Here is a 14,324-nt window from a genome sequence, read left to right as displayed (position 1 = left end):
CGTCAGGTCCAGGGCTCAAACCACGGTTGACCATGTGAGAGTCCAACACCTTAACCACCATATCACCTACCAGCCCCTAACAGAGTTTTTAAAAAGGGGAAAAAAAAGGGGGGGGCCTGCAAGTGGCGTGGTGGTTGAGACATGGGACTTCCACATGGCCAACTATAGTTTGAGTCCCAGACCTGGTAGCGCTCTCTCTCTCTCTCTCTCTCTCTCTATCTATCTATCTATATATATATATCCGTGTCTGTCTCTGGTCATATTTAAAAATAATAAGTAAAATGTAATAAATAGTTCTTTAAGAAGAAAGAAAGAAAGTTAGCAGGGTCCTCCAGATAAACTGAATTAATGCAGGAGGAGGATGAATCCATTAACTTTAAGGAACTGGCTCGCATATAGGCCTTCTATATAATAGCTGCTAGCAGAATTCCTTCTTTTTTAAGAAACCTCAGTATTTGCTCTTAAGGCCTTCAGCTAATTGCAGGAACCCCACCCACATTATAATTATTTTTTTTTTTCTGGAGAGGTTTTCGCTATAGGGCGCGTGCGCTCGCCAGACAGACAGAGAGAGACATAGAGACAGAAAGCGAGAAATCACCCCCCAGGGGGGATGGTCACGCCGCAATCCCTTCTCCTCCATTCTCCTCTCGGGATCTTGGGCACGCACGCACACGCGCCCGGCGTGAGTTTTAAGCCACCGGGTCCGGGACGCGAACCGCGGTCGACTACGTGGGAGTCCAGCGACATAGCCATTTCGCTAACTGCTGGTTCCCATCCCACCCACATTATTGAGGATAATCTTTTACTTCGAATCAGCTGATTGTAGACATTAATCACATGTACAAAATATCTTCCTAGTTTTTAGACAAAGAATGGTCACGATTAGCCAAGGCAGGTTGATGCAGGACATCTAGTTTTATTTTCTCATTCTAGAGGGCACATGCATGTGAGAATGAGAGAGAGAAAGAGAATCCCCTAACAGAGGCCTGGTCATAATACACTGGTCCTTTTCCCTCTGAGTCTCCATCCCGTAAGGATCCTAGGTACACACACTCATGCCCACGATGTGTCTCTCGGGTGTGTGCCTTAAGCCAACAGGGCCAAGACTTGAACCATGGTCAGCCATGTGGATTCAGCTGCCTCCACACAGCACCTAACTGTGGCACTAGGGGCCAGCCGACACATAGCACTTAACCATCACAGAAAGCACTGAGTCTGGGAGCTCAGAGTGTGTGACTGAACAAGGCACCTGGGGCCCACAGGGGCCTGAACACCACCGACCCTGTGACCTTGAGAAAGCCGTGACCCCTCTTCACCTCTTAGTCTCCTGACTCTGAAATGGCTTAGGGCTAGGGACACACACTGATGCCTGCAAGGCCAGATAGGTGGCATCAGACATCACTAGTCCTCAGGATTGGCTGGCCCCGGGGCTTCAGGTCAGCTGATTCTTCCAGATAATCTGGAAGGCTGAGCTGTTTGGTTTTGAAGATAGGGTCTTCTTGTGTCGCAATCCTCCCACCTTAGCCTCCTGAGTCACTAGGGTGACAGGCCAGCCCAGCTGGCCTTTAGGTTCAACCAGGACTTGTACCAAGCCTCCCATCCCAGCTGCAGAAAACTCTTCAGCACATGCCACAGCACCTGGTGTTGGAAATCTGAGTTATCCTAAGGGATCTCCTGATGGCTGAATGTTGATAACTAATTCATTTTTAAAAAACAAGCACCATGTGGGCCAGACAGAACTTGTCTGGGACCCTGGGCATTTTCTTCTCTGTAGGATGGGGCTGTTATTCCCAGGGAATCCCACCCAGACCTGCCCTCTTAAACTCTTTTTTTTTTTTAAGAGAGATTTTTACTATAGGGTGCATGCACGTGCCAGAGAGACAGAAAGTGAGAAATCACCCCACCAGAGGGGATGACCACGCCATAATCTCTTCTCCTCCATTCTCCTCTGGGGATTTTGGGCACGCACACACATAAGCCTGGTGTGAGCTTGAAGCTACCGGGACTGGGACTCAAACTGCAGTCGACTACATGAAAGTCCAGAGACGTAACCATTACACCACCTGCTGGGCCTAAGATTTAATAGCTTTTCCCCTCTCTCTCCTCTTACCAATCAGAGCCCACCTTTTCTCTGCAGCTGGATCCACAAACCTAGCCTCAGGCCTGGGTTACTACTCCAGGGCTGTCCCAGGAGGGCCTGACGGGTTTCAAAGGCAGGTACTGAAAGTCGCAGAACCTTCCAACCCCAAAATCCCATCTCACACGATGGCTCCTGGAGCTCACACCGCCAACCCTCCACGGCACAACTGGGCTGTTCCCAGAACCACTAGCAGTTCTGCGAGGCCACCTACACCTTGCAAGAGCAGCCCTACCCAAGGCCACTCTGAGCACAGCAGCACAGGCTGGAGGTTCTGCCCACTCTCAGTGCTGTCCTACTTCCACCCCCTCTCCCCAAGTGGAGGCTGGCAGGACTTCTTGCCGGGCTGACAGCTACGGAAACTGAGGCCCAGAGGAAGCAGTGAACTTACTCGAGTTGAGTGATTTGACCCTCACGAAAGGGCACTGCTAAAAGCAGCTCCTGGGGCCCAGAGTGGGAAGGGGGAATCCGGGGCCAGGGTTGACATTTTCCTTCTGCCTTGACTGCTGGCAGGTGTTGTGTGCAGCAGCCCCCGAACGACCATGACCGTGACTGGGTCAGTGACGCAGGCCTGACGCAGACTGCAGACCAGGTGGGAGGGAGAGGAAGCCCCAGCGTCATCTCCATTATGGGGCCTGACCTAGCCTGAACTCCAGCAGTTTGGGCCAGGCCAGGCAATAAGATGAGTTTATACTGCAGCTCTGAGGGGGGAAAGAAGGGAAAGGAGAGGGGAAATAAGGAGCAAGGGAAAAGAGAGGGGAGAGAGGGAAAGGAAGGAGGTGGGGAGAAGAAAGGAGGAGGGAGGGGGAAGAAGGGAAGAAGCACCCAGGAGAGAGGTCACAAGTGGGCCAGAACAGGGCCCCCTGGACTCACCCCCAAGGCATGTGGGGTAACTCCCACTTGACACATACAAAATCTGGCCTGGTGGTTGAAGGAGCTGGATCCCAAATAGCTGTTTGAGGCGCTGGCAGATTGAAGGGCACACCAGGTGTGTGTGCATGCCCAATATCCCCAATGGCATAGAGGTGGTGGAGAGGGGATTGCGGCGTGACCACACCCCATCGAAGGGATGCTTTCTCCCTCTCCCTCTCCTGCCTCTCTCTGGCAAGTGCACAAACCTCCTAGTAAATTAAAACCAAAACGACAGCAAACACTGAGGTTTAGCTGAGTCAGGTGGCAGAGGCAGGATTAGCACTCATGGCAGACCCTGAAAAACTCAGGCAGCATATCCCAAAAGGTGGCCCCAAGGTACCCACTCTTACATCATCAGGAGGGTGGTCTGGTTAAAAGGTAGCTTCCAGGGCCAGCAGGTGGCATTTAAGGCACTGGATTCCCACATGGTGGACCATAGTACGTCTCCTGGACCTGGTGGATTGAAACTCAGGCTGAACACATGTGCGTCCATGCCCAAAATCTTAGGAGGAGAACGGAGAAGAGGGGATTATGGTGTGGCCATCCGCCCCCCTCTCAGCTGCCTCTTTCTGTCTCTGGTGAGCACACACACCTTATGGCAAAAACCTTAAAAAGCAGATTTCTGGGTCAGAATTAAAAGAGCACGGTCCAGGAATATGCATTTTGTTCACAAGTTTACTATGAAGAACATTGCAATGCTCTTGCGCAGCACCTCCTTCTTATAAGAGGGGGAAGATACAGTTCTATTTAAAATTAGGGGCCGGCAGGTGGCGCGGTAGATAAGAGTATTGGCCTCCCACGTGGTCCACTGTGGTTTGAGCCCCAGACCTGGGGGCTTGCTTTATCATTTTCCCTTTCTTTCTCTCACTCTTTAAAAAAAAAAAGTGATTTACCCATTCTGGCAATAACAAAGAACAATATGGGGCTGAAAACTGAGAAAGAATAGACTGCGTAGAGTGAAATCATACCATCAAATTAAATGGTATCCCTGGAAATAAACAGAACACTTTCAAAACTCACAAGCAGAGGGGGGGCCTTGATACTTGTTATTATATTTTAGTATTTATGAAGTTATTCATTAAGTTCCCATGATTGTTCGCTGCTATCCGTATCTAGAGTCCTGCTGATAACGTGATAGGCAAGTGGAAGTTAGACTTTAATGTTTATGTCCTGTTATCTGTGGTCTCCCAGAGAAAGCAAAGTAACCCGAACAGCACTGGGCCAGAAACTGGGCTTCAACGTGCAGTGAACTGGATCATTCTAACGTGGTCATGGCTGCTGGTGACAAGAGGCATCGTATTTTTACATAGCACACTTTTTGGTCAGTGCGAGAACAGATTTTTAGAACATGGACTATTTTCTGACTTTTTTTTTTTTGGAGAGGTTTTTGCTATAGGGCGCGTGCGCTCACCAGACAGACAGAGAGAGACATAGAGACAGAAAGCGAGAAATCACCCCCCAGGGGGGATGGTCACGCCGCAACCCCTTCTCCTCCATTCTCCTCTCAGGATCTTGGGCACGCACGCACACGCGCCCGGCGTGAGTTTTAAGCCACCGGGTCCGGGACGCGAACCACGGTCGACTACGTGGGAGTCCAGCGACATAGCCATTACGCTAACTGCTGGTTCCCTATTTTCTGACTTTTCAGAGTGACTGTTGCTCTTCCGGTTTCCATTAGGTTGATCTACTGACAACATTGTAGAAGTTTAAAACTTCATGGTAGGGGGCCAGCAGGTGACATGGCGGTGAAGGCGTTGAATTCCCTTGTAGCCAACTGTGGTTTGAGTCCTGGACATGGCAACTTGAAACACTGCATGTGTGTGTGTGTGTGTGTGTGTGTGTGTGTGTGTGCATGCCCCAAATCCCAAAAAGAGAATGAACTGTGGCATGGCCATCCCCCCCAGGGGAGTAATTTCTCACTTTCTGTCTCTCTGTCTCTGTCACTCTGGTGAGTGCACACACCTGATAGCAAAAATCTCTCAAAAACAAAACAAAACAAACTTCATGAGTCAGTAGTCTTGGGCCCATGTGACTCGCCTCTGTGCAGTGCTGGGTACCTGGTCATGGCTCTTTGGGCCCTGACACTGTGAAGCTCTGTGGCTCATTCACGGTCTCGCTGGTCAGACATCCTGGGTCAGTCTGCAGTCCAGCTCTTCAGGCTGACTTCTGCTGACCTCCACCCCACACCCCAGCAGGCCTGGGCCTTTCGGTCAAGGCTTTACCAGCGCTCTCTCGGTGCTATATAGAGCTACCCTTCCGGCGAGCACTCACTTCTCTCCTGGAAGCCTTCCTGGTGGCTGGGAATCCCCCTCCTTCCGTGCCTGCTGGAGTAATAGCCTCCTCCTCATCTGGAATTCTTACAACATCCTATTTCACTTTCCGTGTGAATATGTGTTGTTTCCCAACATTTCTATTAAACAGGAAACTCCCAGAGGGCTGGAGACTTGTTGGTTTAAACAATAAATGATTTCACCTAACCCTCCTGGCAACCACAAGTGGCAGGGCTGGCAGAATTCTACAGATGAGGAGACTGAGCCTCAGAGAGGTTGTGGTTCGCCCAAAGCCATGGCCAAGTAAGACTCAGGGCCAAGATCAGAACCCACATCTAGTTCTTTCTGTTCTGCCTCTGATTACTGGGCAGGTAGAACAGGGTTATGGTCCCATTGCCCAGAGAGAGAAGGAGCAGCTTGAGTGGCCCTTTCTCCAAGAGCAGAGGAGGGCAGCTCTCAGCCTGGCACAGGCCCAGCCCAGACTGGCCCAGGCTGAACTGGGAAGGGTGTGGAGCAAGGAGGCCAGGCTGGCGTTCCTGAGAGGGGTTTGCCAAGCCCTACCCTTTAGGTGTGGTCTTAGGGAGAATCAAGAGGAGGCATGGTTCAATTCTGAACTCTGGGATGGAGTCCCAAGCCACTCAGCTGGTGCCCAGGGTAGCCATCAAGGGACTTTGGACAACTATCAATGGAAAACAAAAATATGAGCTGACAAGTGTAGGCCGTAACCATGAGTCAAACGTGTACTTTCATCTCCGGGCAGGGAGCTCAGAGCTGTAGAGGGGACGGCTTTCATCCAGCCCTGGTCCTCTGTCCCCTCTACGGACCCAGAGTGCTACAGTTGGGTCTGCTTCCATTTTGTTCCTTCCTCCTCTTTCCTTCTCATTCCGGGAGGGGTGTGGGGGGGTCCCCCTATCTTTGGGTGACCAAGCCTCAACCGTGCCTCCTCCGGGAAGCCCTTGATCACAGCCAGGAAAGCAAGCCCCTAAAAGGGTGGGTCCTGCTTAAACCCCTGGCCCCAAACGCCTTGTAGCCCCCCCTTTCCCCAAGACACCCATTTTTACAGCCCTCTAACAACCCCAGTTGGCCTTCCAGGCACTTCGCCTCAGATCTCGCCCTTTAATTTCCCACGATGGGGGCCAAGGGTTCTAAAGCAAAGGGGTGGTAGTGGGAAGACTGCAACGCGGCGCACAGCGAGGTCCGAAGAAGACCCGCCCCCCACGCCGTCCATCCCGCGGGTCCCGCCCGCACCCTCCGATCTTACGTGGGTGGGCCTCGCGTCCTCCCGGCTCCCGGAGCGAAACGCGCCTGCGCTGGGTAGGGCCGCGCCCACAGCGCATGCGCAGCGCTCATTCCCGCTGTATATTAGGGCGCCGGCGGTCGCGGCCTGAGGCTGCTTGCAGACAAGGGCAACTGTTCGTCTGGACTTCTTGGCCCTCTTGCCTGGTGTCGCCGTCGCCGTCGCCTCCGCCTCCAACTCCAACTCCGCACGATCCTCCGCGCAGGTGAGAGCCCGCGCTGTGGGTGAGGCGCCGGCCGGGGTAGCCCCCCGCGCGTCCTGCCAGCTCGGGCCCCGCACCTCCGCCCTTCAGACCCCATCCCCCACCGTCACAGACATCTGCCTCTTGGGGTCAGCGATCACCTCCCCTCAACCCCCGCCCGAAGCCGCAACTTTAGAATCCCTTTCTCACACCCTCTAGTTCTCATGCACTTGACCCCGGGTAACCTCTGATCCCCCCCACAGCCGAGGACCATCTCTCTCTTCAGACCCGACTCTCGATTTTATGGCCCTTGCCTGGCCCTCAGTTAACCCTGAGACACTTGCCCACACACCCTGCCCTTTATGCTCCTAGGACTGGACATGTCCCCGGGGAAATCCTTGCCTCTGGGACTCAGGGCAAGAATTTGGGAGTGTAGGAACCAGAAGGTCAGGAACCCCAAGAGTCATGCTTGCCTGCATGGGTGACAGTAGCTTCTTTGGCCTCTCGTCTCCTCCCGGGTGTGTGCGAGGTGTCTTATCTCCTGCAAGGAGCCGGTGGCCTCCCAGACCTGTTCCTGACTTGTCCCTCATCCTTCCACTCCTTGGTTACCAGAACTTCCTTCATTCAGTGAAGTCACCTCACAGGTGGTTTTTGTGTAGCGCTGGGGAATTAGGGTGGTGGCCTGCAGAGCCTCCTTGGTTGAGCCCCACCAGGGCTGTCCTTAGACTCTGGGAGTGAGACATGTTAGTCTTTCAGGATACCCTGAAAGTACCTTTTAGTATAAGCTGCTGGTGACGCCAGTGACCTTGCAGTGGCATTTGCTGTTTATTAACAAGTGTTGATGTCACTCATCACCAATCTTTCTACAGGAGCCAGTGAGCTTCCCGGACATGGAGACTGTGGTTCGCCGATGCCCATTCTTATCCCGAGTGCCCCAGGCCTTTCTGCAGAAGGCAGGCAAATCTCTGTTGTTCTATGCCCAAAACTGCCCCAAGATGATGGAAGTTGGGGCCAAGCCAGCCCCCCGGGCCTTGTCCACTTCAACAGTACACTGTCAGCAGATCAAGGAGACCCCTCCAGCCAATGAGAGTGAGTGTCCTTGGCAGTGAAAGCTCAGTGGGGGATTTGTGTAGTTCCAGTCCCAGCGGTGGTGAGGGTCGCACTGTCTGAGGAGTTACTCTGTGGTGGGCTCAGCTCTGTTCATGGCTGTCTCCTGTCCGTGTCGCCCCTAACTCCGCAAGGTAGGCTCTTTTGGTTTTCCCGTCGTTAATGGCACGGTGGCCATTGCTCCACGCTACGAATTTCTGGGTTGCACATCAGTGTCTGTTGGCATTTTGACGTTTCCTCGGTGGCTCGTTCACATAAGTATTAGATTGATACATTTTATTCCGACCTTTCTCTCTTTACGTCTTTACCCCTTGGCTTTTGAAATAGTGATTTAAAAAAAATTTTTTTTAATACATTTTTTATTTGTTTCCTATAGGACACATGTGCTTGCCAAAAAGAGGCAGAAAGGGAAAGTGAAAAATCAACCCACAATCCCTTCTCCTCCATTTTTTTCCCCAGGGATTTTGGGCACACATGCACACAGTGTGTTTTTCTTTTCTTTTTTTAAGAGAGATTTTCACTATAGGGTGTATGCGCTCACTGGAGAGACAGAGAGAGACAGAAAGCGAGAAATCACCCCCTGGAGCATGAGGGGGGATGGCCATGCCACAATCCTTTCTCCCCCATTCTTCTCTTAGAACGTTGGGCACACACGTACCCGTGCCTGGTGTGAGTTTGAAGCCACCAGGTCCAGGACTCAAACCACGGTCAACTACATGGGAATCCAACGACATAACCAATACTTTATCTGCTGGTCCCATCCCACCCCCATATGTCTTTCAAGCTGCTCGCTCTGGAACCGTGCAGTCAGCCACGTGGGATCCAGTTGCCTAAATCTCTTGTGTCCCTAATTTGTTTTTATTGTGGTAAAATGCACATAAGATTTACCATTGTAACTGTTTTCAAGTGTACAGTTCAGCAGTGTTAAGTACATTCATGCTATTGCACACCCCTACTGTCCATCCTCAAAACTTTTTTTTCTTTTTTTCTTTTTTTGGGGGGTGCTGTAGGACACATGCACTCGCCAGAAAGACAGAAGACAGAGAGGCAGAAAGTGAGAAATCACCTCCCAGGGGGGATGGCCATGCCACAATCCCTTCTCCTTCATTCTCCTCTTGGGGTCTTAGGCACGCACGCACACGCACCCAGCGTGAGTATAAGCCACTGAGTCCAGGACTCGAACCATGGTCGACTATGTGGGAGTCCTGTGACATAGTCATTACACCAATTGCTGGTCCCAATCCTCAGAACTTTTTACATCTTCCTAAATTGAAACTCTGTGTCCTTTAAATGATAATAACCCCCATTCCTCTCTCCCCTCTGCCCTTGGCAACTACCATTCTACTTTCTGTCTGTCTGTATTTGACGCTCCTAGATATCACATATAAATGGAATAATGTATTGTTAGTGACTTTTTAACATACAGCTTTATTTTGTATACACTTTTTTTTCTTTTTTAATTTTTGCCAGAGAGTATGTGAACTCTCCAGAGACAGAGGAAGAGGGAGAAAGCTCTCTCTGTGGGGATCGGTCAGACTGCAGTCCCTTTTTTGTAGGACTTTTGAGCACACATTCACATGCACCCAGCATGTTTCTCAAACCATTGGGTCCAGAACTTGAGGTGCATGTTGACCATGTCAGATCCACCTGCTTTAACCACCAGGCCACGGACCCAGCCCAAAGTTGAATTTCCTTTTGCTTGGTCTCTGCCAGGAGAGGGTGAGGCTTTTCAGATTGCACTTAATCCTGGAGAACATTTTACTTTATAGACTTCTCTTAATTACATTCTCTGGGTGTGGACTTATGAGAAAGGAATTCTTTCTCTTTAAGTAGAAAGGGTTTAATCCTTTGTAGGATTTATCTTTGGGAGTTAATATATTTTATTTTTAAAAAATTATTTATCTAATATTTTATTTATTCATTCATTTATTTTAATTTGACCAGAGAGAGAGATGGAAAGTGAAAAAGCAAGCCACCAGATCTGGGACTCGAACCATGGTCCACCGTGGGAATATCTAGCTCCTTAACCACCATGCCACCTGCTGGTCCCCGGGAGTTCTTTTTTAATCAAATGTTGAAATGAGTATGTTTTTAGTGATAGGGCACTATTTCTAGACTTTCTATAATGAACATTTATGACATTTAAAGTGAATGAAATTAACTTCAAAGTACTCTTTTTGGCTTTCCTTTCTAGAAAAATTTTAATAAAATGGTATTGAGGGACCAGCAGTTAGCATAATGGCTATGTTGCTGGACTCCCACGTAGTCGATCATGGTTCGAGTCCTGGACCCGGTGGCTTAAACTCACGCCAGGCGCATGTGCATGCGTGCCCAAGATCCTGAGAGGAAAATGGAGGAGAAGGGATTGTGGGGTGGCCACTCCCCTGGGGAGTGATTTCTCACTTTCTGTCTCTCTGTCTCTGTCATTCTGGTGAGCGCACGTGCCCTATAGCAAAAACCTCTCCAACCAAAAAACAGTATTGAGGCATCTGACCCAAATTGTAGAAAAGGGTAGCCTGTGACACAGGAGTATTCCAGAATGATGAAGAAAGATTTTTCTAGAAGGACAGTGGACGCATTTGTTCAAGGGGAGAGGGAAGTCGTTGTAACTGGAAGGATAATTTCAGCCAGCTGTGTTAAGTCAGTCGCTGTCTTGGATGAATTGAGGTGAGAAAGTACCCGTGGTTTCCTCCCTTAGCATACTAAAAATTTGGACAATGTTAGATTAGCAATATGAAGACCTAAATTTTAGGGGCCGGCAGGTGGTATGGTGGTTAAGGCGGCTGGACTCCCATGTGGCTGACAGTGGTTCAAGTCTCGGACCTGGCAGCTTGCTTTCTCACTTCTTTCTGTTTCTCTCTGGTCAATTTCAAAAAAAAAAAAGTAATGAAAATGAATAAAAATAATTCTTTAAAAAAAACCCTAAATTTTAGGCCAACTACTTTTGCTTAGAAGAAAACCAATAGTTTTGTATTAAGCAACAATAGGCTTCTTTGTCAAGAATCTGTTTACAAAATATTAGAAAAAAGGATGGATTCTTAATTACCTTAGAATGCCATCTCGTGAAATAATATAGAGTATACTTGGGATTGAATTTACCAGAAATAATCCAATTCAAGGAGTCTGAGTTGTGTAAAACTGGTAGAAAATGGTACTTTTGGGGGCTTATAAGGAGAAATGCTATTGGGTTGAAAGGTTACTGGAATATGACAGTTAATTCTTCACAGGAGCATTGTTTCCAGTGAGGCAAATGAGAAAACAGATTAGCAGAATTTATTAAAAATAAGCTTGAGTCTGGATTGTGGGGCAGAGTCGGTACAGAGTTTACCTTTGAGGCTATAGGAGAAACAGGTGGTTTCCCTGTGTTCTGTGCCACCAGATCTGATGCTTCACTATTTCCATTTCCCCCTTCAGAAGACAAAACTGCCAAAGCCGAGGTCCAGCAGGCTCCTGATGGATCCCAGCAGACTCCGGCGCTGCCGGCCGCACACCCCTCGCCTGCCACGAGTCAGGGCTCTGCGAGCAAATGCCCGTTCCTGGCAGCCCAGATGAGCCAGATGGGCAGCAGTGTCTTCCGCAGAGCCAGTCTCGAGCTTCAGGAGGATGTGCAGGAAATGCACGCCGTGAGGAAAGGTAACAGAAAACGGGAACCGTTCAGGAGAGCGAAGAGGTCATTGGGCTCTTTTGGGCCCTCAGATTTGTGTATGAGTTATCATCATTGTGGCGGTCGTTTTGTTTCACCATTTTTATATTGTTAGAGGGCAGGTATGCTTACCATAGAGAGAGAGAGAGTGTGTGTGTGTGTGTGGACCCCCCCACTGGGATGTCACCATCTTTTTTCCCTCCACTTCTCCATCCTGTTGGGATTTCGAGCACGCACACATGACCAGCGTGTTTCTAAGCCACCGAGGCTGTGCTTGAACCACAGTGAGCCGTACGGGACCTTGCTCCCTATGCACAGCACTTAGCCACCGAGCTACGGGGCCAGCCCATTACAGTCCATGAGGGTGGTATTTGTGTAAACACCTTCCTCTTTTAGGACCAGGAAGGAAGGTCCCCAATTAGACAGTCAAAGGACTTGCAAAATGTGGGGCTTTCTGGTGAGTGTTGAGGGTGTGATCGGCTGTTACAGTAACTTATTTAATTGCTGAAAATAACTGCCGTCTTGAGCCACTACCAACTGTGCTTCCTCTCTTAGGGCCTTCCCACCATCTGATAGTATCTTCGTCCGTTATTTCATTGTTAACAAATACTTAAAGCTGGTGATTTACAAAGAAATAGGATTTAACAACTGACAGTTGTGGTGACTGGAAAATCCAAGGGTGCCACAAAATGGCAGAGGGTAGAACTTTTAGCAGAGAGTGGTTTGTATCCCCGGGGCTTTCTCTCTGCTGTTCTGTTCACATGCCTGCCATAACTTGATCACAGAGGCCCCACCTGATGGCATCATACTCAGGGTCCTAACCCTTGGCCATGATAAAGGAGTTAAGTTTTCACTTAATATCTCAGTACAGTCAGGTCCCACCACATGAATTTCTTTTTTTGTTTGGAGAGAGAGATTTTTGCCATAGGGCGTGTGCGCTGGCCTGAGGCAGAGAGAAAAAGTGAGAAATCACCCCGCAGGGAGGATGGCCATGCCGCAGTCCCTTCTCTGTTCTCTTCTTGAGATTCTGGGAACGCACGCACACGTGCCTGGAGTGTTTTAAGCCACCAGATCCAGGACTTGAACCACAGTTGACTACATGGGAGTCCAGAAATGTAACCACTACGCAATACGCTGGTCCCCCAACACATGAATTTCTGGGGGATAGCCAGTCACTGCCCACTAAAATCAAATCCTAAAACATGAAACTTTAGGGGACAAACCGTGATCCAAACCATAACACATAGAATAAAAAGTAGAAAACAGTGATGCTTTGGGACCAGCAGTTGGCGTAATGGCTATGTTGCTGGACTCCCATGTAGTCAACCACGGTTCAAGTCCTGGACCTGGTGGCTTAAACTCACTCTGGGCGCATATGTATGCATGCCCAAGATCCCGAGGAGAGAATGGAGGAGAAGGGATTGCAGCATGGCCATCCCTCTGGGAGGTGATTTCTCACTTTCTGTCTCTCTGTCTTTCTGACGAGCACACACGGCCTGTAGCAAAAAACCTCTGTAAAAAATAAAACCAGTGGTGCTGCTACAATAAGTGCTGGTCCTAGGACTCCCAAGCTATGTGTCTCACTGATGGTCTTTGGGTAGCAACCTAAAATCTATATCACAGAGCACCCAGTGCCCCCCAAAAGCTTCACCAGCAGAAATTATGCATATGGCCAAAATTGTTTTCTGTGAAGAAAAGTGAGATTAGGGTCAAAGACAAGAGGTAGGATGGCCTGGGGGAAGTCATGCCGACCAGCTGGAAAGCTATGGGCCGCAGTGTCCCTTAAGGCTGGCTGGGAGGGCCAGCCCACGGAGGCGGTTAAGGGAGTTGGAGCCCACATGACCAGCCACACAGTTCGTGTGTGCGTGCACAGGCCCAAAATCCCAAAGACAGAAATGAAGAAGTGATTGTGGCGTGACCAAACTCCATGGGGGCTTTGTACTTTTTTCTTTTTAAATTACGTTATTTAACTTTATCGTTATTATTGTTATGATTTGACCAGAGAGAGAGAGAAAGTGAGAAAGCAAGCTTCCAGGCCTGAGACTTGAACCATGGTCAGCCATGTGGGAGTCCCACATCTTTAACCACCATGCCACCTGCTGGCCCCAGGAGTTTCTTTCTTTCTCCCTCTCTGTCTCTTTCCTGATGAGTGCAAGTACCCTCTGGCAACATTTTTCTTTTCTTTTTTTTCTTTTTTAAAGAGATTTTTGCTATAGGGTGTTTGCCCTCTTGCTGGACAGAGAGAGACAGAAAGCAAGAAGTCTCCCCCAGGGGGAATAGCCATGCTGCAATCCCTTCTCTATTCTCCTCTTGGGATCATGGGTACACATGCAGACACACCTAGCATAAGTTTTAAACTGCCAGATCTGGAATTTGAACCATGGTCAACTACTTGGGAGTCCAGCGACATAACCATTATGCCATCTGCTGTTCCCATCTGGCAACATTTAAAAAAAAAATAGATGCGAAAGTTGGCCAGTGGCACTGAAAACAAAAGTCATTATAATAACTAAACAGAAGAAGAGAGGCTTCATAGAGTCAATTACCACTGACCTTGGTTATAATTGGCTTTTTTTATGGGCTAGGCAGTGAGTCATTTTCGATAACCTTTCGGGAAGATACTGTGGTTTCGGATTAGAAGGTCAGTTCCATCTTCCTTCTGTCACCTTTGTTGCAGAGGCTGCCCAAACTTCCATGAACTCCGGTGTGACCATGAAGACCGATGGAGGGGATCCAAGCAGATTGCTGAAGAACTTCCAGGATATCGTGCGAAAGCA

The 14,324-nt window shown here is 49.3% G+C and overlaps 1 protein-coding gene across 1 annotated transcript in view; it reads left to right on the top strand.

Annotated features, from left to right (window-relative positions):
- Positions 1 to 6,684: 6,684 nt before the first annotated feature.
- Positions 6,685 to 14,324, top strand: part of ALAS1 (5'-aminolevulinate synthase 1) — a gene marked incomplete in the record, with an annotated part of 15,424 nt that continues 7,784 nt past the window's right edge. Inside the window, 4 exon segments of the mRNA XM_027768617.1 lie at positions 6,685 to 6,821; positions 7,667 to 7,886; positions 11,319 to 11,537; positions 14,225 to 14,324. Coding sequence (XP_027624418.1) covers positions 7,688 to 7,886; positions 11,319 to 11,537; positions 14,225 to 14,324 — 518 coding nt within the window.

Source organism: Tupaia chinensis, unplaced genomic scaffold, assembly GCF_000334495.1.
Source record: "Tupaia chinensis unplaced genomic scaffold, TupChi_1.0 Scaffold147003_1, whole genome shotgun sequence".
In the NCBI taxonomy this organism is placed as follows: domain Eukaryota; kingdom Metazoa; phylum Chordata; class Mammalia; order Scandentia; family Tupaiidae; genus Tupaia; species Tupaia belangeri.
The sequence above is the reverse complement of the archived record's forward strand: the minus strand, read 5'-3'. Positions and strand labels throughout refer to the sequence as shown.